The sequence below is a fragment of the Stigmatopora argus genome, unplaced genomic scaffold (assembly GCF_051989625.1).
Source record: "Stigmatopora argus isolate UIUO_Sarg unplaced genomic scaffold, RoL_Sarg_1.0 HiC_scaffold_25, whole genome shotgun sequence".
Classification (NCBI taxonomy): Eukaryota; Metazoa; Chordata; class Actinopteri; order Syngnathiformes; family Syngnathidae; genus Stigmatopora; species Stigmatopora argus.
The window spans coordinates 187,529-209,572 of record NW_027520039.1 but is presented as its reverse complement, the minus strand read 5'-3'; the positions used below and the strand labels follow the sequence as shown (position 1 = coordinate 209,572).

Sequence of the window (22,044 nt, the reverse complement as noted above, 5' to 3'; positions counted from 1 at the left end):
ACTCACTCACTCACTCACTCACTCACTCACTCACTCACTCACTCACTCACTCACTCACTCACTCACTCACTCACTCACTCACTCACTCACTCACTCACTCACTCACTCACTCACTCACTCACTCACTCACTCACTCACTCACTCACTCACTCACTCACTCACTCACTCACTCACTCACTCACTCACTCACTCACTCACTCACTCACTCACTCACTCACTCACTCACTCACTCACTCACTCACTCACTCACTCACTCACTCACTCACTCACTCACTCACTCACTCACTCACTCACTCACTCACTCACTCACTCACTCACTCACTCACTCACTCACTCACTCACTCACTCACTCACTCACTCACTCACTCACTCACTCACTCACTCACTCACTCACTCACTCACTCACTCACTCACTCACTCACTCACTCACTCACTCACTCACTCACTCACTCACTCACTCACTCACTCACTCACTCACTCACTCACTCACTCACTCACTCACTCACTCACTCACTCACTCACTCACTCACTCACTCACTCACTCACTCACTCACTCACTCACTCACTCACTCACTCACTCACTCACTCACTCACTCACTCACTCACTCACTCACTCACTCACTCACTCACTCACTCACTCACTCACTCACTCACTCACTCACTCACTCACTCACTCACTCACTCACTCACTCACTCACTCACTCACTCACTCACTCACTCACTCACTCACTCACTCACTCACTCACTCACTCACTCACTCACTCACTCACTCACTCACTCACTCACTCACTCACTCACTCACTCACTCACTCACTCACTCACTCACTCACTCACTCACTCACTCACTCACTCACTCACTCACTCACTCACTCACTCACTCACTCACTCACTCACTCACTCACTCACTCACTCACTCACTCACTCACTCACTCACTCACTCACTCACTCACTCACTCACTCACTCACTCACTCACTCACTCACTCACTCACTCACTCACTCACTCACTCACTCACTCACTCACTCACTCACTCACTCACTCACTCACTCACTCACTCACTCACTCACTCACTCACTCACTCACTCACTCACTCACTCACTCACTCACTCACTCACTCACTCACTCACTCACTCACTCACTCACTCACTCACTCACTCACTCACTCACTCACTCACTCACTCACTCACTCACTCACTCACTCACTCACTCACTCACTCACTCACTCACTCACTCACTCACTCACTCACTCACTCACTCACTCACTCACTCACTCACTCACTCACTCACTCACTCACTCACTCACTCACTCACTCACTCACTCACTCACTCACTCACTCACTCACTCACTCACTCACTCACTCACTCACTCACTCACTCACTCACTCACTCACTCACTCACTCACTCACTCACTCACTCACTCACTCACTCACTCACTCACTCACTCACTCACTCACTCACTCACTCACTCACTCACTCACTCACTCACTCACTCACTCACTCACTCACTCACTCACTCACTCACTCACTCACTCACTCACTCACTCACTCACTCACTCACTCACTCACTTACTTGCTCACTGGTTCACTCGCTCACTTCCTCACTAGCATGCTCCCCCACTCACTCGCTCGCATGCTCACTCATTCGCTCGAAGGCTCGCTCGCTCGCTCGCACGCACGCTCACTCACTCGCTTGCATGCTCACTCACTCACTCGCTCACACGCTCACTCACTCACTCGCTCGCACGCTCACTCGCATGTTCGCTGATTCGCATGCTCGCTCACTCGCATGCTTGTCACTCACTGGCTTGGTCACTCACTCACTTACTCACTTTCTCACTCAGTATATCACTCACTCATTCATTTGCTCACTCACTCGCTCATTCACTTCACTCACTCACTGATTCACTCAATCATTCACACAATCATTCATTCGCTCACTCGCTCGCTCACTCACTCACTCGCATGCTCACTCGGTCACTCGCATGCTTGCTCGCTCGGTCACTTGCATGCTCGCCTGGTCACTCACTCACTCAGCTCACTCAGCTAACACACTGTCTCACTGACTCAATCACTCACTCACTTACTTTGATTAATTAGACTGATTCAATGGATGTCCAATCAGGCTACCATACATGTTTTTTGGAATGTGGGGGAAAACCGGACTACCCGGAAGAAACCCACGCAGGCCCGGGGAGAACATGCAAACTCTACACAGACGGACAGGACCTGGATTTGAACCAGGACCCCAGAGCTGTGAGGCCGACGCGCTAACCACTCGCTCCATTGGGCCGCCCACTTTTCATCAATTATGCCAAAAAAGAGGAGTTCTCATTTTTTATTGAGTTGGGAAAGGCGTAAACAATTGAAGCGCACCAAGATGGCAGCACAATCTTCTGCATTCCAAAGTGGTGGTGAAGCTTCGACCTCGGCTTTCATCTATAATCCTTTTGAAGCGTGATTTATGGTATTTGTGTGTATGTTAAGATTCTCTCGCAACGTTTGTCCAAACCGTGCATCGTAGAGTGGAAATTTTTCATGGTGGCCAGAAACGGCTGTCAGATCCTAATACACGAGTGATTGCATTTCTTCACCTTCTCTAAGTGTTTAAACTCAATCTATTATTTGTCGAAGACCCATTTTTCAAAAGAGAGTTTTTTTAATAGTGCAACAATTGTCTTTTGGTTCTAAACAAGCAGTGGGACCGGCGAAGACGGGCCCCCCTCCTTGTAACCTTTAAGTGTGTTAATTTCATCATTGTCTATGTGCATAATCTCAAATGACCTCAATAAAAGTCGATGCACTTGATGTTTGTGTGAAAATTCTGATGAAGTTATGTATGTCAAGGATTTGACATCTTTTTGCGTCAATTCAAATTATGTCTGTGTATTTCACTTTCATTGAAGTCGATGTGCAACATTTACATTGAAATTTGTGTGTGCCAATTCAAATGACAAAGTAACAGGAAAAATCTAATAAAAGAAACAGGTGTGAAGCCACTGAAAAACGGGAAAACAGGTCTTAAAAGACCTTAACCTGCATAAAAAAAACAACTTCTTGCCGTGAGAAAGGTCTATGAAGCCTGCACTCGGGTAAGATTGAAGACTCAAACCGCTCCAACTCGGCAGGACATGCTTACATTGTTCGTTAATGTCATTGCAACAGGAAGTTATAGCCACGCCCATTCAGCTACATGTTAACATTCACAATGACTGTGAGTAGAAAGATGAATTCTGCACACTTAGTATGGGTGCTAATGGCTGCTTTGAGCCTTGGTAAGGTCATTTGAGGTATTTACTAGTTTCTCGTTTTGTTTGAAATCTTATTTTCTTTCTTACAGGAAATGGCGAACAAAGGGTGCACCAGCCAAAAGAGGATCTCCACGCTGTGGAGAGTGCGACAATTATGCTGGACTGTAGCTACAATAGTTCCCAGCGCAACGATTATATCTTCTGGTACAAACAGGAAGGAAATGCAGCACCCAACTTTGTATTGAGCATCTTTATGATCGGTCGGGGCAAAAAGGGGGATAAGTATGAAAGATTTTACTCCAGCATAAATGCGACTGCCTTGCGAGCTCCTTTGCATATCAACCGCTTAAATCGGAAAGATTCAGCAGTCTTCTACTGTGCCGTGCAGCCCACGCCAAAACATTCACTTGTGTTCCTGTACAAAAACACCTGCATCCATTCCATAGGTTACATTGGGGTGTAATCTTACAAAAATAGATAGTTCACTCACTGTAGCTGTGTGCATGCATGTACGTATATATATATATATATATATATATATATATATATATATATATATATATATATATATATATATATATATATATATATATATATATATATATATATAAAATTGCAGCTGGTACACATAAAAAATAATCAATAAATTAATGCACAAAAATGGGGTAAAATCCACTTCCTAGCAGCATTTCATGATTAAATACAAATACTGGAGCTTTATATATATATATATATATATATATATATATATATATATATATATATATATACATATGTATATTATCCCTACGCTTAGTGCATATTTTATCCTGCAGGTCTATTATTTTATGCAAATTAAGCTGGCCAGCAAACCCATATTTGTTTATCCATTAATTTAGGTGTTTAACCCTTGCAGCGCTTTGATTTTCAACAAATTTCCAATCTTTACACGGCAGACGCTGTTTTGGATCGTCTTCACTAGCCGCCTTATTATTCGAGCTCCCCATGTTGAAGTGAGTTGGTGTGTAGGTAGTAACTTTCTTTTTCTTTTTCTTTTCCGCCTTCGTTTGGTTTCTTTCGGTTCTCACTACACACCAACACACAAGTATACCCCCCGCTGCTGGTATACTTTTGGAGTTTAAGTACCTACCGGACCACAGTACAGGACACCGAACGCCCTAAGTTTTATAGACTCATGCTCAGTCTCTCACCTGTTAGGGACTAGTATTCACAGGGTTTTATAGTCACCGTCCCCAGGATGCGAGTCCACTTCTCAAAATGGACCTTCACATGCAATGCTCTTTCCCCGCATTTGGACACCGTCAACAAATGCAAACATTCATGTGGGCTCACCAGAGATGTCTTTAGATGTCTCTTTTAGCAGGATTAGTCTTCAACCGTCGTGAATCCAGGCGCTCCGCCGAAAATTCTGCCCGCAAAGGGTTTTAGATACTGTGGCAATGGTCTTCTCCAGATGTCGGCCAAGCGCCCGGACTCCTCCGGTATGTTGACTCCCAGGCTCGAAGGACCAAAAATGATAGGTTCACCAATAGGCATTCCCAAATGCACGCATAAATAAAACAGACATCTGACTCAACTGGTGTCTTGCAAGAGAGAATCGATCCTCACGCGCTTTCATACAAGATCATTCTCCAGAATCGACGCCTCTCTTGCTTTTTATTACATAAGATTTTACAACAGGCATAACAGAAGTCAAAACAATTCAGAGTCCTCCGGATCTTCCCCAGGGAGCGGTGTGAACGACCGTGTGAGAGGTCGATGGTTCTCAAAAACCAGTGGCGGGCGGTGCATTTTCTGGTAGCATCTTCAACGTATCAATCCAACCCTCAAAAACTATTTTATGGCTATAAAACCTCTACTGCAGCTACAGCTGGGACACATAAAAAATAATCAATAAATTAATGCACAAAAATGGGGTAAAATCCACTTCCTAGCAGCATTTCATGATTAAATACAAATACTGGAGCTTTTCAGACATTAAAACCAGGCCACGGGGTGATTTTCCCGGGAAAAGACAGCGATGAACGTCAATGGCGTACGGGCAAACATTGCCCGAAAATGGGGTAAAATCCAGCCAAAAACAGCATTTATTGATTAAATACAAATACTGGAGCTTTTTAGACATCAGAACCGGGCCCGGAGTATCATTTCCCCGATAAACAGACAGCGATGAACGTCGATACGTACATACGTGAAATGACAAAAAAATGCACTAAAATTAGGAAAATCCACTTCCTAGCATCATTTATTGATTGAATACAAATACTTGAGCTTTTGAGACATTACAACCAGGCCATGGGGGTGATTTTTCCCGGGAAAAGACAGTGATGAACGTCAATGGTGAAACGCCCAAAATTAAACTGGGATAAAATCCACTTCCTAGCAGCATTTTGTGATTAAATACAAACACTGTAGCTTAAATACAAACACTGGAGCTTTTCAGATATCAGAACTTGGCCCACAGTTGAAATATTATTTAGGAATATAGCCATATTTGTAATTTTACTCACCAAAAATCCTTTTTACACAATATCCATCCTCCTTTCTTCCTTCTTTCTTATCGCCATCGAAGCTAATGATGAAAGTCGAGCCTGTCCTGTCATATTTTCGGCATAGGCCGTTTTTAAAATAGCTTTAAATCAACACAACAATATACTATTTGCTTGTGGAGCTAAGTTAGCGCGCTGAAAGTGCCCTACACATCATTTTCCCGGCTGTAACAGGCTTGCTAGCTTCGGAGTTGACCGCCCTTTCTTAATGATGTCCAATTTTTTCCTGAAAAAGTCCGTCTGCAAAATAGCTTTGTGAGCAAACAGAATCTATTTGTTTTTGCTTCTGTCGGCCATAGTGGGTGGAGTTTGCGATCTCGGCTGCCTCGGTACTGCTTTGGCCCGCCTACTAGCCAATCATAGTTTGTGAAAGCAATGACATGTCCGAGCCAGCAAAATGCTAACGCCTAAAAGCAAGTCTAGTTTAATGCAGCAGAGCCCGCAAGAACTGATTGTGCAGGCTTTGAGGCAGATCTGATCTGGCAACAAATAATGGCTGAAATGTGATTGGTTAAATGCTTCAATATGAAAACATCTGGAAGCAGTGCAACCAGGGGGGAAAAGCAATGAAAGGAAGCTAACAGACCATTTGGAATAATAAGTACGTATTGATGGACAAAATATAATATGATTCAGATATTTCTTAGGCCAGCAGAGAAGGCCTTGAAGGCCCTGACGGCCCGCCACTGTCAAAAACATTCTTCTTCATTGCCAGCAAATATATACTAATGTAAGACTAACAATTTTAAGTAAAGCAAAGCGTTCTTCATTGCAAGCAAATAATGTAAGACTAATAATCCTAAGTGAAGCAAAGCGTTCTACATTCCAAGCTAATATATAATATGTAAGACTAATAACCCTAACAGTAGAGTTGAATTTTTTTATGGTGGCCAGAAACGGCTGTCAGAAAAGTGATTGCATTTCTTCACCTTCTCTAAGTGTGTAAACTTAATCTTTTATTTGTTAAACACCCATTTTTCAAAAGATAATATTTTTAATAGCTCAACAATTGTCATTTGGTTCTAATCAAGCAGGTGAAGCCGGGCCCCCCTGCTTGTGAATGTATACACGTAAATATTTAAGACTGTAGCCGAGGGCTAATTTCCATTTTTGGTCCCTTGTGTAAGTTGAATATTAACAATGAAACATATACACACACAGACACACACGAGTAGCACATTGTGATCACAATTTTGTTCGTCTAAAAACCAGGCTTTAAGTTGATTGGCTCAGAGGTTCAGAGACGGGAGTTCACGTATGGTAATTGTTATTGAGTTCCAGATATCCTCATTCTCGTCGTTGTCTACTGCCTCTTACTTACTTCCCAATGACATTATTGCCCGCCTTCAGCATATCTAGCATATTCATATTTTCAGTCTGTCATCATGTTTTGTTTTTTTCTTGGGCTCATCGGATGCCTTAGATCAGGGGTCTCGAACTCAATTTACCTGGGGGCCGCTAGAGGCCGAGTCTGGGTGAGACTGGGCCGCATCAGGATTTCCACAAGAAAAGCACTGATAAAACATTCCAACGTTTATCAAATATCTTTATTTTTTAACAAAAAATAATGAATTAAATAAATTAACTTAAAGATGAATAAAAAATAAATCAATCAGTAATACAAAACCAAATAATACTAATGAGCATACAGTAGATATACACTGGCTGGCTAAGTAGAGAAAATGAATTATTTTTATTCCGTTTCAAATGTCTGTATTAACAGCTCTTTAACCTTTAACTTTCTAAACTTGAATGGAACATTGAACATGAAATATTCTGAACACGGCTTCTCTTGCCTACTCCTTGCTGCTAGAGACCTGGCAGCGCTTCTTCTCACATAGTCACATTTGGCTTGAGGGAGGAAGCAGTGGAGACCCTCAGTAGAGCTTGAAGATGCTCATCAGTAAGTCTGGACCTGTACTTGGACTTATTGAAGTTCAAGGTGGAGAAGAGCTTCTCACACAAGTATGTGCTCCCAAAAAGGCACATGGTCCGCTTGAACCTTCAGGAAAGTTCAGGGAAGCTGGGGGTCAACTCTCTCAAAAATTGCCCAAGCTTGTCTGCTTCTCCACTCACCTCCCTGAACATGGCTTTGAGTGCAGAGTTGCACTGCAGGTCAATGAGCTCCATTTGAAGCTCAGGAGGGGCATCTTGCACATCAAAGGAGAAGGGGTCCGCAAAAATTTGAAATGTGGCTTTGTGTGTCTTGAAGTCTGCAAATCTGTGATCAAATTCCTCCTGTAGCTTCGAAATGGCCTCAACATACTTCTCACCACTGAATGGTGTGCCTGCATCCACGAGAGCCTTGCATGCTGGGAAATGGCAAAGGTTTGTCTGAGAGAGCTGGGCTTTCCATAACACAAGTTTAGTGCAGAATGCTCTCACGTTGTAATAGGCAGCACTGACAAGTTGCCCCATGGCCTTGTAGCATCTTGTTCAGTACATTAAGCTCATGTGTGATATCAACAAGAAAAGCCAAGTCCATGAGCCAATTGGGATCACTTAGCACAGGATCAATCAACTCACAAACGGCGTAGCTAGCTTTGACTGCTGCATTACTGTCTTTGGTAGCCTTCTTGAAGAAATCCTGTTGCCTCAGAAGACGTGTTTTAAGACTGGCAACCTGGTTGGCTCTCTCATCTCCCTGGTATTTTTCGTACTCTTCAGCATGTCTCGTAGTACAATTACGTTTCAAATTGTATTCCTTGTGCACCGCAACTTTTTCAGTGTAAATGAGACACGTCGGGGTGCCCCTGTGTTCAACAAAGAAATATTGCACTCCCCACTTTTCTTGAAACTGTCTGTGCTCATCACCGACCTTTCTCTTCACGGCAGGCTTTGAAAGAGACATCTCTGGGGCTCTGTAATATGTTTTTCCACTTGGAATGAGTCTCGGGTTGATCTTTCACATTCAGTTGCGCGGGTTTGTGGCGCATGTGCACTTTCTCTCTCCGTTTCAATCGCGGAGATGGCTACAGACACTGACACAGGCTGGATCACGGATCATAGCGCCTCATTCAGTTCTATGCTGAGAGCAGCGGAGGAGTGTGCGCGCCGAGCGGAGTGATCGGCCTCACGGCTTCTCCTCCGCCCAGCTGATTGGAGGAATGAATGAGTGAGTGAGCGAGGCACTGGACAGCCCGGCCGATGTCCCGCCCTCCAGAGCCGTATACCTCACTGTGATTGGTTCATTCAGCTCCGAACCAAAGTTCCCTCTAATTTTTTTGTTGGTCTGAGCAGAAAGACAACCTCCCTGAGCGCACTGAGTACCAGTGTGAGCAACATCATCGGTACTCGGATGATTCGCCTAAAGACGTTTCGCCGACGGACGTTTGACAGACGGGCAGGTCGCCGAATGGACGTTCCACCGAACGTTCATTCGGCCGAACGTTCATTCGGCCGAACGGAGGTTTCGCCGAAACGGGATTCGAACGCTCGCCCCGCCGGATCGTGTGTGTACAAGTTTTTCAACCTCGGCCCGCGGGCCATATACGGCCCGTTAGGATTTTTAATCCGGCCCGCCGCCGGTGTTGTCCAAATTATAGTAAAAATCAATGTTCGTCTACCATCAATGGCAGCCCGGGAATAAGCACTCTTGGGCGGGCATGGCAGTCCGGGAATAAGCACTCTTGGGCAGGCAGATGTAGCAGAACCGAGCCGTAAAATGACAGCAATCGGGTCAAATCCATCCTAAAACAGCATTTAATGATTAAATACAAATACTGGATATATCGCGATGGAGGCAAAAAAACGTCTATAGACGTCCATTCGCCAAACGGCTCAAAATGCTCTCAAATTCGGTCAAATCCAGCTGAAAACAGCGTTTAATGATTAAATACAAATACTAGTATTTGTATTTAATCATTAAACTAACAAATACTAGTACGACCTGTCCGTCTGTCAAACGTCCGTCGGCGAAACGTCTTTAGGCGAATCATCCGGTCACGACATCATCATTGCTCGCTATGGGCACACCAGTATCACACCTGCCACAAGCAGGTGCATGTCAATGTTCCCTCTAATTTTTCATGTAAAACGTGCTGTAAAACACGAAAAACATGAGTGGACAGAGCTACTGCCACTGGCTGCCACTTAAACGGCGCCATCATGGGGAAAGGGGTAAAAAAATAAATAAATAAATAAATAAATTTAAAAAAAAAAAAAAATCGATTTTTTTTTTTTTTACTGCGCGCCATATGATTGCTACTGCGCAGAGAAGACGAGAGTAGTGCGCAATTGCGCACGCGCGCAGCTTAGAGGGAACATTGCTCCGAACACAAGTGTCATTCATATCAATTTTGCGGGCCGCACGAACATTAATCTTTCATATTAAGACGGGGGCCGCAAATTATCGTCCCGAGGGCCGCAGTTGGACCGCGGGCCGCAGTTGGCCCGCGGGCCGCAAGTTTGAGACCCCTGCCTTAGATGGAACAGGACGCTTAGGAGGCATTTTCAAGGGCGATCCGAAATCTGAGCGAAACAGGAAAAGGCAAGATGCTGTCCTTCTCTGCCTTTTATATAATTTGGTACGCCATTCTTCTATGGTGAAATTTTGCGAGTTGGGAGGCGGTGCCGTGACTAAGCCATTTATCATCTCGTCTTCCGCTTGTTAGTTTCAGTGGGAATTTTGACACTTTTATTAACATTTTTTTATTTGGATACTTCATATAAAATGTGTAGAAGGCAGGGAGTTGTATATAACATTAATAATAATTTTACTGAATACGTTTTTGTTTTGTGTGGCTGAAAAATATGCCTTTTTGGCACATGGGACTGCTTACCGGAGGAGTCCGGGCGCAGGACTGGCATCTGACAGGTACCGGGTGGCAAAGCGGAACGCGCCTCTGGTCGGGCATTGGAGGCGTTCGGTGAGGTGATGGAGAATGAATTCCAGGTGGCTTCGAGGAAATTTTGGTCCACCATCCAACGTCTCAGGAGCTGGAAGCAGTGCACCATCAACGCAGTGTATAGTGGGGATGGGGCGCTGCTGAACTCGACTCGGGATGTTGTGAATCGGTTGGCCAAATACTTGAAAAAATACTTGAATTCTACCGACACGCCTTCCCATGACGAAGCAGAGACTCTGGGGTGGATTCTCTTATATCTCTGGGGTTGAAGTCACTGAGGTGGTTAAAAAGCTCCTCGGTGGCATGGGAGTTTGCCCAACCAGCCTACATGTGCTTCGTTGACCTGGAGAAGGCGTTCGACTGTGTCCAGCATTCCGGAACCCCTGATACGCAGGGTCCGGTTCATTTATGACCGGTGTCATAGTCTGGTCCGCCTAGCCGGCAGTAAGTCAGATGGGTTTCCAGTAGGGGTTGAACTCCTTCAGGGCTGCCCTATGTCACCAATTCTGTTCATAACTTTTATGGACAGAATATCTAGGCGCAGCAGTGGCGTTGAGGTGGTCTGGTTTGGTGGCTTCAGTATTGCATCCCTACTTTTTGCAGATGATGTGATTCTGTTGGCTTCATCAGGGCATGATCCCCAACTCTTGCTGAAACAATTCACGACCGAGTGTGAAGCAGTCAGGATGAGAATCAGCACCTCCAAATCTGAGGGTACTCAGTCGGAAAAATAGAGTGGGAGATTGACAGGCGGATCGGTGCAACGTCTGCAGTGATGCGTACTCTGCATTAGTCCATCGTGGTGAAGAAGGAGCTGATCCAAAAGACGAGGTTCTCTATTTATGGGTCTACATTCCCACCCTCATCTGTGTTCACGATCTGTGGGTCGTTGTTACGATATACCAGGGAGTCGCAACTACCACAGCAGAAAGATTCATTCAATGACAAGCCAGACACACTGCAAGTAGCCTTCAGTGATGATTTATTAACAACAAAGTCCACCAAAACCTGGACTACGGGACAACATAGGGGAAGCAAAAGATACTAAAGTGGCACCCTCAAATAAAAACGGTAAAAATCCACCCTCGCAGTCAAATGAACACCCACAAAAATACGGGAAATAAGGCCTAAGGGTGCCACTGTCAGAACTGATGTAATAAAAGTCTAGACAGGGGAATGAACTACATGTATAAATGCAACAAACTATATGTATACCCCAGGGTGTCTAAACTTATTTCAAGTTCCCCTATGGAGCCCAAAATAATTAACTTTATCAACATAAATACTCAATATAACTATGAGTAGCGTACTTACAATACCAGGTGAAGCTGGGGCAAAAAAAAACTTACTTAACTCTAGGCAATAAGTGCTATCTTAGAGAAAATAAGGACTCCACTGCCTCAGCATTTACAATCACAGGCAGTCAAGGGAGTCAAGGGTGTCAAAGAAGCCAAGGGCTGAACTGAAAACTAAAAAGGTTTAAATAAGGACAGGAAGTGGATCTTGATTGGAGGAGGGATGATTGGGAAGTAGTCACAGCTGTGTTGGCCTGGGCAAGGCTTTGCCACAGGGGTGGAGCCACAGCTCCATGTACCTGCAGAAGAAAAAGAAAGCACACACAAAACAACACACCCTACTATAGTGTGTACCAGGGCTTACAGCCGTAACAGTCGTGACCAAAAGAACAACATCCCGGATACAAGTGGCTTAAATGAGTTTCCTCTGCAGGATGTTCGGACTCTCCCTGAGAGATAAATTGAGAAGCTCGGTCATCCGGGAGGGACTCAGAGTAGAGCCGTAGCTCCTCCGGATCGAGAGGAGCCAGATGAGTTGGCTGGGGCATCTCATCAGGATTCCCCCTGGACGCCTCCCTCGGGAGGTGTTCCAGGCACGTCCCACCGGGAGGAGGCCACATGCTGGGGACACTATGTCTCCCGGCTAGCCCGGAAACGCCTTGGGTTCCTCCCGGAAGAGCTGGATGAAGTGGCTGGGTAGAGAGTCTGGACTTCCCTGCTGCAGCTGCTGGCCCCCGCAACCCGACTTCAGATAAAGTGGAAGAAGATGAGATTAGATGAGGACAGGAATGGATGCATCATGAGAAAGCATACCAACATGCTTCAAGGTTTTGGTCATTATGAATACTAGTGCCGCAAAATACTACCGCCCACACACACATAGACACCCACCAGTGACGAAGTGTCCAGTCTATTCCAAGGTGCTGAGGAAGATGCGGTTTGAACCCATGGCAAGGCCATCCTCTTTTCAAACTATTCTGCTGTGATGGTACTCTGGCAGGATTTACTCACTTCTGGAGCTGGACGGAGACTTGCTACGGAGGTAAGAGATCCTTTTGCCTCCGTAGAGATGGATATTTCCATTCACATGAGCATATAATTTGCATAAAAATTGTTAGACAGAAGAGGCTAATGTTTGTGTTATAGTGATATGTAGTTATGAATTATTTTGATAATGCTATATCAAGTCTTTAATGCAGAGTTGCATTCTGTTTAACATTGAGCACTCATTTTGGCTGACTGTCGTTTGATGCTTAGACTAGCCATTTTGACTCCTCCCTTGAAATATACCGTATTTACTCGCATGTAAGCCACCCCGCGTATAGCTGCACCCTTAAAATTGGCTTAAAATTGTAGAATTTTACAATTGTGCGCATAAAAGCCACACCCATGATTAAGTCATCATTTATTTGAGTTACAAATACGGTTTATATGCGAGAAAATATGGTTAATACATCTTCCGTACCGCATATCCCCGCAAGGGTTTTGAGGGTTCCTGGATCCTCTCCCAGGGGACTTCGGGGGAAAGGCTTACTACACCCTAGAGCAGTCGCCAGTCAGCCGTTGGGCACACAGACAGACACGTAAAATGTACCACCACCAAGCGGGAATTGTTCCCACACTTGCCCGCACTGAAGTCAGGTGAGTGAACCCCTTACACCAGGGGTCTCGAACTCAATTTACCTGGGGGCCGCTAGAGTCTGGGTGAGACTGGGCCGCAGCAGGATTTCCACAAGAAAAGCACTGATAAAACTTTCCAACGTTATCAAATATCTTTATTTTTTAACAAAAAAATAATGAATTAAATAAATTAACTTAAAGATGAATAAAAAATAAATCAATCAGTAATATAAAACCAAATAATACTAATGAGCATACAGTAGATATACACTGGCTGGCTAAGTAGAGAAAATGAATTATTTTTATTCAGTTTCAAATGTCTGTATTAACAGCTCTTTAACCTTTAACTTTCTGAACTTGAATGGAACATTGAACATGAAATATTCTGAACACGGCTTCTTTTGCCTACTCCTTGCTGCTAGAGACCTGGCAGCGCTTCTTCTCACATAGTCACATTTGGCTTGAGGGAGGAAGCAGTGGAGACCCTCAGTAGAGCTTGAAGATGCTCATCAGTAAGTCTGGACCTGTACTTGGACTTATTGAAGTTCAAGGTGGAGAAGAGCTTCTCACACAAGTATGTGCTCCCAAAAAGGCACATGGTCCGCTTGAACCTTCGGGAAAGTTCAGGGAAGCTGGGGGTCAACTCTCTCAAAAATTGCCCAAGCTTGTCTGCTTCTCCACTCACCTCCCTGAACTTGGCTTTGAGTGCAGAGTTGCACTGCAGGTCAATGAGCTCCATTTGAAGCTCAGGAGGGGCATCTTGCACATCAAAGGAGAAGGGGTCCGCAAAAATTTGAAATGTGGCTTTGTGTGTCTTGAAGTCTGCAAATCTGTGATCAAATTCCTCCTGTAGCTTCGAAATGGCCTCAACATACTTCTCACCACTGAATGGTGTGCCTGCATCCACGAGAGCCTTGCATGCTGGGAAATGGCAAAGGTTTGTCTGAGAGAGCTGGGCTTTCCATAACACAAGTTTAGTGCAGAATGCTCTCACGTTGTCATAGGCAGCACTGACAAGTTGCCCCTGGCCTTGTAGCTTCTTGTTCAGTAGATTAAGCTCATGTGTGATATCAACAAGAAAAGCCAAGTCCATGAGCCATTTGGGATCACTTAGCACAGGATCAATCAACTCAAATGGCGTAGCTAGCTTTGACTGCTGCATTACTGTCTTTGGTAGCCTTCTTGAAGAGATCCTGTTGCCTCAGAAGACGTGTTTTAAGACTGGCAACCTGGTTGGCTCTCTCATCTCCCTGGTATTTTTCGTACTCCTCAGCATGTCTCATAGTACAATTACGTTTCAAATTGTATTCCTTGTGCACCGCAACTTTTTCAGTGTAAATGAGACACGTCGGGGTGCCCCTGTGTTCAACAAAGAAATATTGCACTCCCCACTTTTCTTGAAACTGTCTGTGCTCATCACCGACCTTTCTCTTCACGGCAGGCTTTGAAAGAGACATCTCTGGGGCTCTGTAATATGTTTTTCCACTTGGAATGAGTCTCGGGTTGATCTTTCACATTCAGTCGCGCGGGTTTGTGGCGCATGTGCACTTTCGCTCTCCGTTTCAATCGCGGAGATGGCTACAGACACTGACACAGGCTGGATCACGGATCATAGCGCCTCATTCAGTTCTATGCTGAGAGCAGCGGAGGAGTGTGCGCGCCGAGCGGAGTGATCGGCCTCACGGCTTCTCCTCCGCCCAGCTGATTGGAGGAATGAATGAGTGAGTGAGCGAGGCACTGGACAGCCCGGCCGATGTCCCGCCCTCCAGAGCCGTATACCTCACCGTGATTGGTTCATTCAGCTCTGAACCAAAGTTCCCTCTAATTTTTTGTTGGTCTGAGCAGAAAGACAACCTCCCTGAGCGCACTGAGTACCAGTGTGAGCGACATCATCGGTACTCGGATGATTCGCCTAAAGACGTTTCGCCGACGGACGTTTGACAGACGGGCAGGTCGCCGAATGGACGTTCCACCGAACGTTCATTCGGCCGAACGGAGGTTTCGCCGAAACGGGATTCGAACGCTCGCCCCGCCGGATCGTGTGTGTACAAGTTTTTCAACCTCGGCCCGCGGGCCATATACGGCCCGTTAGGATTTTTAATCCGGCCCGCCGCCGGTGTTGTCCAAATTATAGTAAAAATCAATGTTCGTCTACCATCAATGGCAGTCCGGGAATAAGCACTCTTGGGCAGGCAGATGTAGCAGAACCGAGCCGTAAAATGACAGCAATCGGGTCAAATCCATCCTAAAACAGCATTTAATGATTAAATACAAATACTGGATGATATCGCGATGGAGGCAAAAAAACGTCTATAGACGTCCATTCGCCAAACGGCTCAAAATGCTCTCAAATTCGGTCAAATCCAGCTGAAAACAGCGTTTAATGATTAAATACAAATACTAGTATTTGTATTTAATCATTAAACTAACAAATACTAGTACGACCTGTCCGTCTGTCAAACGTCCGTCGGCGAAACGTCTTTAGGCGAATCATCCGGTCACGACATCATCATTGCTCGCTATCGGCACACCAGTATCACACCTGCCACAAGCAGGTGCATGTCAATGTTCCCTCTAATTTTTCATGTAAAACATGCTGTAAAACAAGAAAAACATGAGTGGACAGAGCTACTGCCACTGGCTGCCACTTAAACGGCGCCATCATGGGGAAAGGGGTAAAAAAATATATATATATATAAAATAACAAAAAAACAAAAAACAAATCGATCTTTCATATTAAGACGGGGGCCGCAAATTATCGTCCCGCGGGCCGCAGTTGGCCCGCGGGCCGCAAGTTTGAGACCCCTGCCTTACACCATCAGGTGGCCTCTGTCCTGGAATGTGATCTATGCAAATGTGTTTTCTTTTGTCGTGTGACTTGAATACATTGGACTCGCCAGTTTGAGAGCCTCGAGTTCTTTACCACGGGAAATGGTGGTGAGGTCTCTCCAAAAAGACCCTGCTTCTTTCTCCTGAGTGTTTTTCTATTGTAAGTTTATAAAGGATAGCTGTAAAATAAAATAAAAAAATAAAAAAATAAAAATAAAAAAGAGCCTGATTTTTGCATTTTACTTTGATGACTTGGTTAGAGAAATAAAATGTCACTCAAGTCACTCTGCTTGCTTTTTAGAACTAAACATCTCAACCCAAAAATATTCACAGTGTTGAGTACTGCTAAAGAGTACACTTACCAACGTGTATTATTGTAATGATTTTTATTTATTAGTTGCTGTTTTGTGAATCTTCATGATATGTTCTATCATCATTATAATAATCACAGAAAAAAATATTCGTACTCTTATTATTTAAAGTTTATTGATTTATGACATTTCATATCTTTAAAAAAGACCTACAAGTTCAAACCCAAATACAGGAGCAAAAAGAAGGCGGTAGCATTCCAGTGGCTACTCTACTGTGGCAAGCAACTGGCACATGTCATAACACAATTGATGACGATCACCTTGGCATAAATTAGGCGGAGGATGAGGGCATTTAGGGAAGCAAGGTTCACCTTCTCATCTGCCAATGACATTCACATTTAGATCAGTCCAACAGACTTGCCTTACCATTTAAAAATGTGAATTTAAGAGGCAGCTTACCAACCTGGAATCAACACATCCTCACACAGCCATGGTCGACTGACACCTGTGGCAACAAAACACAAAGCCAGATGCAGTGACAAATTAATTCATTTTTATTCAAGCCTCCAGCCACATTTCTCACCTTCATCACATCTGTCGATAAGCGGAGCTGCTAGCATTGCCACCTGGTTGTATAGTGAATCAGCCGATATTTGTACAGCATCAGATTCCACGAACATAGATCGTTTCCATGTTAATTTTATGGCCTTGTCTTTGCTGAAGCCAGTGGCGAGACATGCTGTGAGGTTACCTGCCTCAAGTTTGTAGAAGGATGGCTTTAAGTCCTCCACTAAACAAAAAAACAATCACATCACATTCTATCAAACTAAGTTCTAAACAGGCAGTGGTGACATTATGTACTTGTGATTGAAATCAACACAGTTACAAACTGTGATGTGAAATTGAACAATGGGGGAAAAATGCCATTTGTTTTTGTGTTGACAATAAGCATTGTTTAATGACAAATTGGCTCTGTAGATCCTACCAACTTAATATAACATTCATTTGAACAGTCAATAAAAAAAAAAACAAGTGCTTATACTTGGGCGGCCCGGTGGAGCGAGTGGTTAGCACGTCGGCCACACAGCTCTGGGATCCTGGGTTCAAATCCAGGTCACGTCCACCTGTGTGGAGTTTGCATGTTCTCCCCGGGCCTGCGTGGGTTTCCTCCGGGTACTCCAGTTTTCTCCTACATTCCAAAAACATGCATGGTAGGCTGATTGGACAGTCTAAAATGCCCCTAGTTATGGGTGTGTGTGCATGGTTGTCCGTCTCCTTGTGCCCTGCCATTGGCTGGCCACCGATTCAGGGTGTCCCCTGCCTCTGGCCCAGAGTCAGCTGGGATAGGCTCCAGCATCCCCCGCCACCCTAATGAGGATAAAGCAGTTCAGAAAATGAGATGAGATAAGACTGCTTATGCTTTTAATAAAATTTATGTTGTCAATTGCCACCAAGATTGCACTTTAAAATGAGCCAAATAAATAATTAAATGCCAATACACAAGCAAAATACCTGAGTGTATCTTCAGAATTTTGCAGAGACCAAATTTACAGCCTCATTGCGGCCTCATTTCCATCATGTACAGTACAACTAATACAGGCCATACAAAATCTAAATCACAAATACAGTGGTATGTCGACTTATGATAATTCTACATACAAACATTTTAGGTTATGAAACCCTTTGGGTACTCGGATGATTCGCCTAAAGACGTTTCGCCGACGGGCGTTTGACAGACGGACAGGTCGCCGAATGGACCTTCCGCCGAACGTTCATTCGTCCGAACGGCCGTTCGGCCGAATGAACGTTCGGCCGAACGGAGGTTTTGCCGAAACGGGATTCGGGCGCTCGCCCCGCCCCCGGATCGTGTGTGTACCTGTTTTTCAACCTCGGCCCGCGGGCCATATACGGCCCGTTAGGATTTTTAATCCGGCCCGCCGCCAGCATTGTCCAAATTATAGTAAAAATCAATGGTTCATTTCCCTTTGCCACTCATCACTCAATTAAATAATTTTCTGGGGTTGTTTTTTGAATTATTATTTCTTTCTTCCTCGTTTTCAAATTGTTTTTTTAAGCTAAATCTGTTCAACTATTCTTAGGAAAACATCCAGCAGATATGAATGGGCCTCTCGCGAGATTCCAAGTATCGCAATTACTGCGGCTTTCGTTTTTTGTTTTATTTTTTTTTCCCTGAGCGTGCCTGGCCTCTGGCGGGGAAAAAAATTAAAACAAAAAACGGAGGAAATAAAATTAATTCAAAAAAATAACCCCAAAAAATCTATTTGGGAAAACAGTTTTGAAAAATAATAAATTTAAAAACAACGCCAAAAATTCATTACCTAATTTGAAAAAAATAATGAATTCAAATAACATCCCGAAAAAAAAAAATTGAAGAATGTAGATGCAAAAGAAATATTAATTCAAAAACAAACCCTAAAATAAATTAATTTGAAAAAAGGCCAGGGCTTTTACAATTTTAGATTTTATACATATGTATATATATTTTTTAAATGTCTTATATATATATATATATATATATATATATAAGACATTTAAAAAATATATATACATATGTATAAAATCTAAAATTGTAAAAGCCCTGGCCTTTTTTCAAATTAATTTATTTTATATATATATATATATATATATATATATATATATATATATATATATATATATATATATATATATATACATACACACATACACATACACATACACATACACATACACATACACATACACATACACATACACATACACATACACATACACATACACATACACATACACATACACATACACATACACATACACATACACATACACATACACATACACATACACATACACATACACATACACATACACATACACATACACATACACATACACATACACATACACATACACATACACATACACATACACATACACATACACATACACATACACATACACATACACATACACATACACATACACATACACATACACATACACATACACATACACATACACATACACATACACATACACATACACATACACATACACATACACATACACATACACATACACATACACATACACATACACATACACATACACATACATACAGTGGTACCTCGAGATACGAGCTTAATCCGTTCCGGGACTGAGCTCGTATGACAAGATTCTCGTAACTCGAGCGGAAGTTCCCCATGGAAATGAATCGGAAACAAATTAATTTGTTCCAACTCTCTGAAAAAAACACCAAAAACAGGATATTGGATTGAAAAAAATGTTTTATTTCTTATAATTCACCATATAGTGACAAAGTAATAAATAACGAGTGGTTTAATAGAAATAAAGTGTTTAATCTAACTAAAATTGGGCGGATTTCGCCGAAGGGAGAGGGGCACAAAAGGGGCCGGGGGCTTCGTTTTTTTTTCCACACAACGCACTCGTAAACGGAACAAACACCCCACCCTCACGTTCGCTATCGATGGGCTGTTTGCTGTCGTACTATTCCCTTCAAAATATTCCGAAAATGATGCACACAAATGTCCTCACAATCGGATAACGCACGACCACTTGCCAACGAGCAGCAGTCTTTTATCAGCGATCGCACCGCTGCTCATGGGAGCTTCGGAGGCGCTGGCTAGCGGCTCCTTTTAGCTTGTAGCATCTGTGTTCGCATCCCCTCGAACGGCGCCTATGATAGAGTGCCATTGCCTGTCGGCGTTGTGTGCACGAGTATACTTCATTACCCAGAAAGGCCTCTTTTCCCCGCGCATGCGCGTTGTGCGTTTCCTGGTCTCAATAACTCATCCGGTGCTCGTAAATATTGTTATACACGAAAGATATGCAAAAAAATGCCATGGCCACCTGGCTTGGTCGCATCACGAAATTTTGACCGCATCACGGGCGAATTATTCGATCGAAATTTCCCCCGTAAGACGAGCATTTTGTATGATGAGCGGTCGTATGACGAGGTACCACTGTATCTCTATCTCTCTATCCCTCTATCTACAGTGGTACCTCGTCACACGACCGCTCGTAATACAATATTCTCGTCTTACGACGGAAATTTCGATCAAGTAATTCGCCCGTCATGCGATCAAAATTTCGTGATGCGACCAAGCCAGGTGGCCATGGCACTGTCTTTTTTGCATATCTTTCGTGTATAACAATACTACGAGCACCGAATGAGTTCTTCAGACGAGTTGCGACCAGGAAACGCACAACGCGCATGCGCGTGAAAAAGAGGGCTTTCTGGGTAATGAAGTATACTCGTGCACACAACGCCGATAGGCAATGGCACTCTTTCTCTGAATAAAACTTCATTACCCACAATCAATACGTGGGTAAGCTTAGCTGTTGATTTCCTGTTATTCTTATCTAATACGAGGAGTTTTATATTACTTCTCGTTCGCTGCTCATAACATCCAGCGGCACCGGCCCGCAATTGCCTCCTCGCAATATTTCCGGTCGCAACTCTCTCTCATACGCGCTGTTCAAAGCGGTTGCGACCAGACCCATTACAACGAGGGAGTTGCGAGTCGGTGCCCCCGATGTCCCCACGAGCAGCGGAGCGATCGCTAAAATGTACTACAAGACTATTTCTCGTTGGCAAGTGGTCGTGGGTTATCCTATTGTGAGGACATTTGTGTGAATCATTTTCGGAATATTTTGAAGGGAATACGTAGTACAACAGCAAACAGCCCATCGATAGCGAACGTGAGGGTGGAGGCGTGGCAAACCGCCAACCCGGAAAACGAAGGTAACAAAAGATTACAACAAAATTAGAATTCAGTTTTGTGTAAAGTTACATTAAACGTATGTTTGATTGTCTGTATATATTAATCCAAGTTAATTTAAATTTGTTTGTTCCGTTTAAGAGTGCGTTGTCGTGGGAAAAAAAAGAACCCCCCGCCCACACCCCCAAACGTCTCTGTCTCCCGTCGGCGAAATCTGCCCAATTTTAGTTAGATTAAACACATTTTATTACTATTAAACCACTAGTTATGTGTTACTTTGTTAATAGATGGCAAATTAGAAGAAATTAAACTTTTTTTCCAATCCAATATCCTGTTTTTGGTGTTTTTTCAGAGAGTTGGAACGAATTAATTTGTTTCCCATTCATTTCAATGGGAAACGTCCGCTCGAGTTACGAGAATCTCGTCATACGATCTCAGTCCCGGAACGGATTAAGATCATATGTCGAGGTACCACTGTACTGTACTGTATCAGTGGCGGGCCGTCAGGGCCTTCAAGGCCTTCTCTGCTGGCCTAAGAAATATCTGAATAATATTATATTTTGTCCATCAATACTTATTATTCCAAATGGTCTGTTAGCTTCC

At 43.7% G+C, this 22,044-nt stretch overlaps 1 protein-coding gene across 1 annotated transcript; it reads left to right on the top strand.

Annotated features, from left to right (window-relative positions):
- Positions 1-3,205: 3,205 nt before the first annotated feature.
- Positions 3,206-3,711, top strand: LOC144070278 (T cell receptor alpha variable 13-1). The gene is made up of 2 exons (XM_077594869.1): positions 3,206-3,272; positions 3,338-3,711. Exons 1-2 carry the CDS (start codon positions 3,206-3,208, stop codon positions 3,709-3,711), a joined length of 441 nt encoding a protein of 146 aa, XP_077450995.1.
- The last annotated feature ends 18,333 nt before the right edge of the window (positions 3,712-22,044 follow it).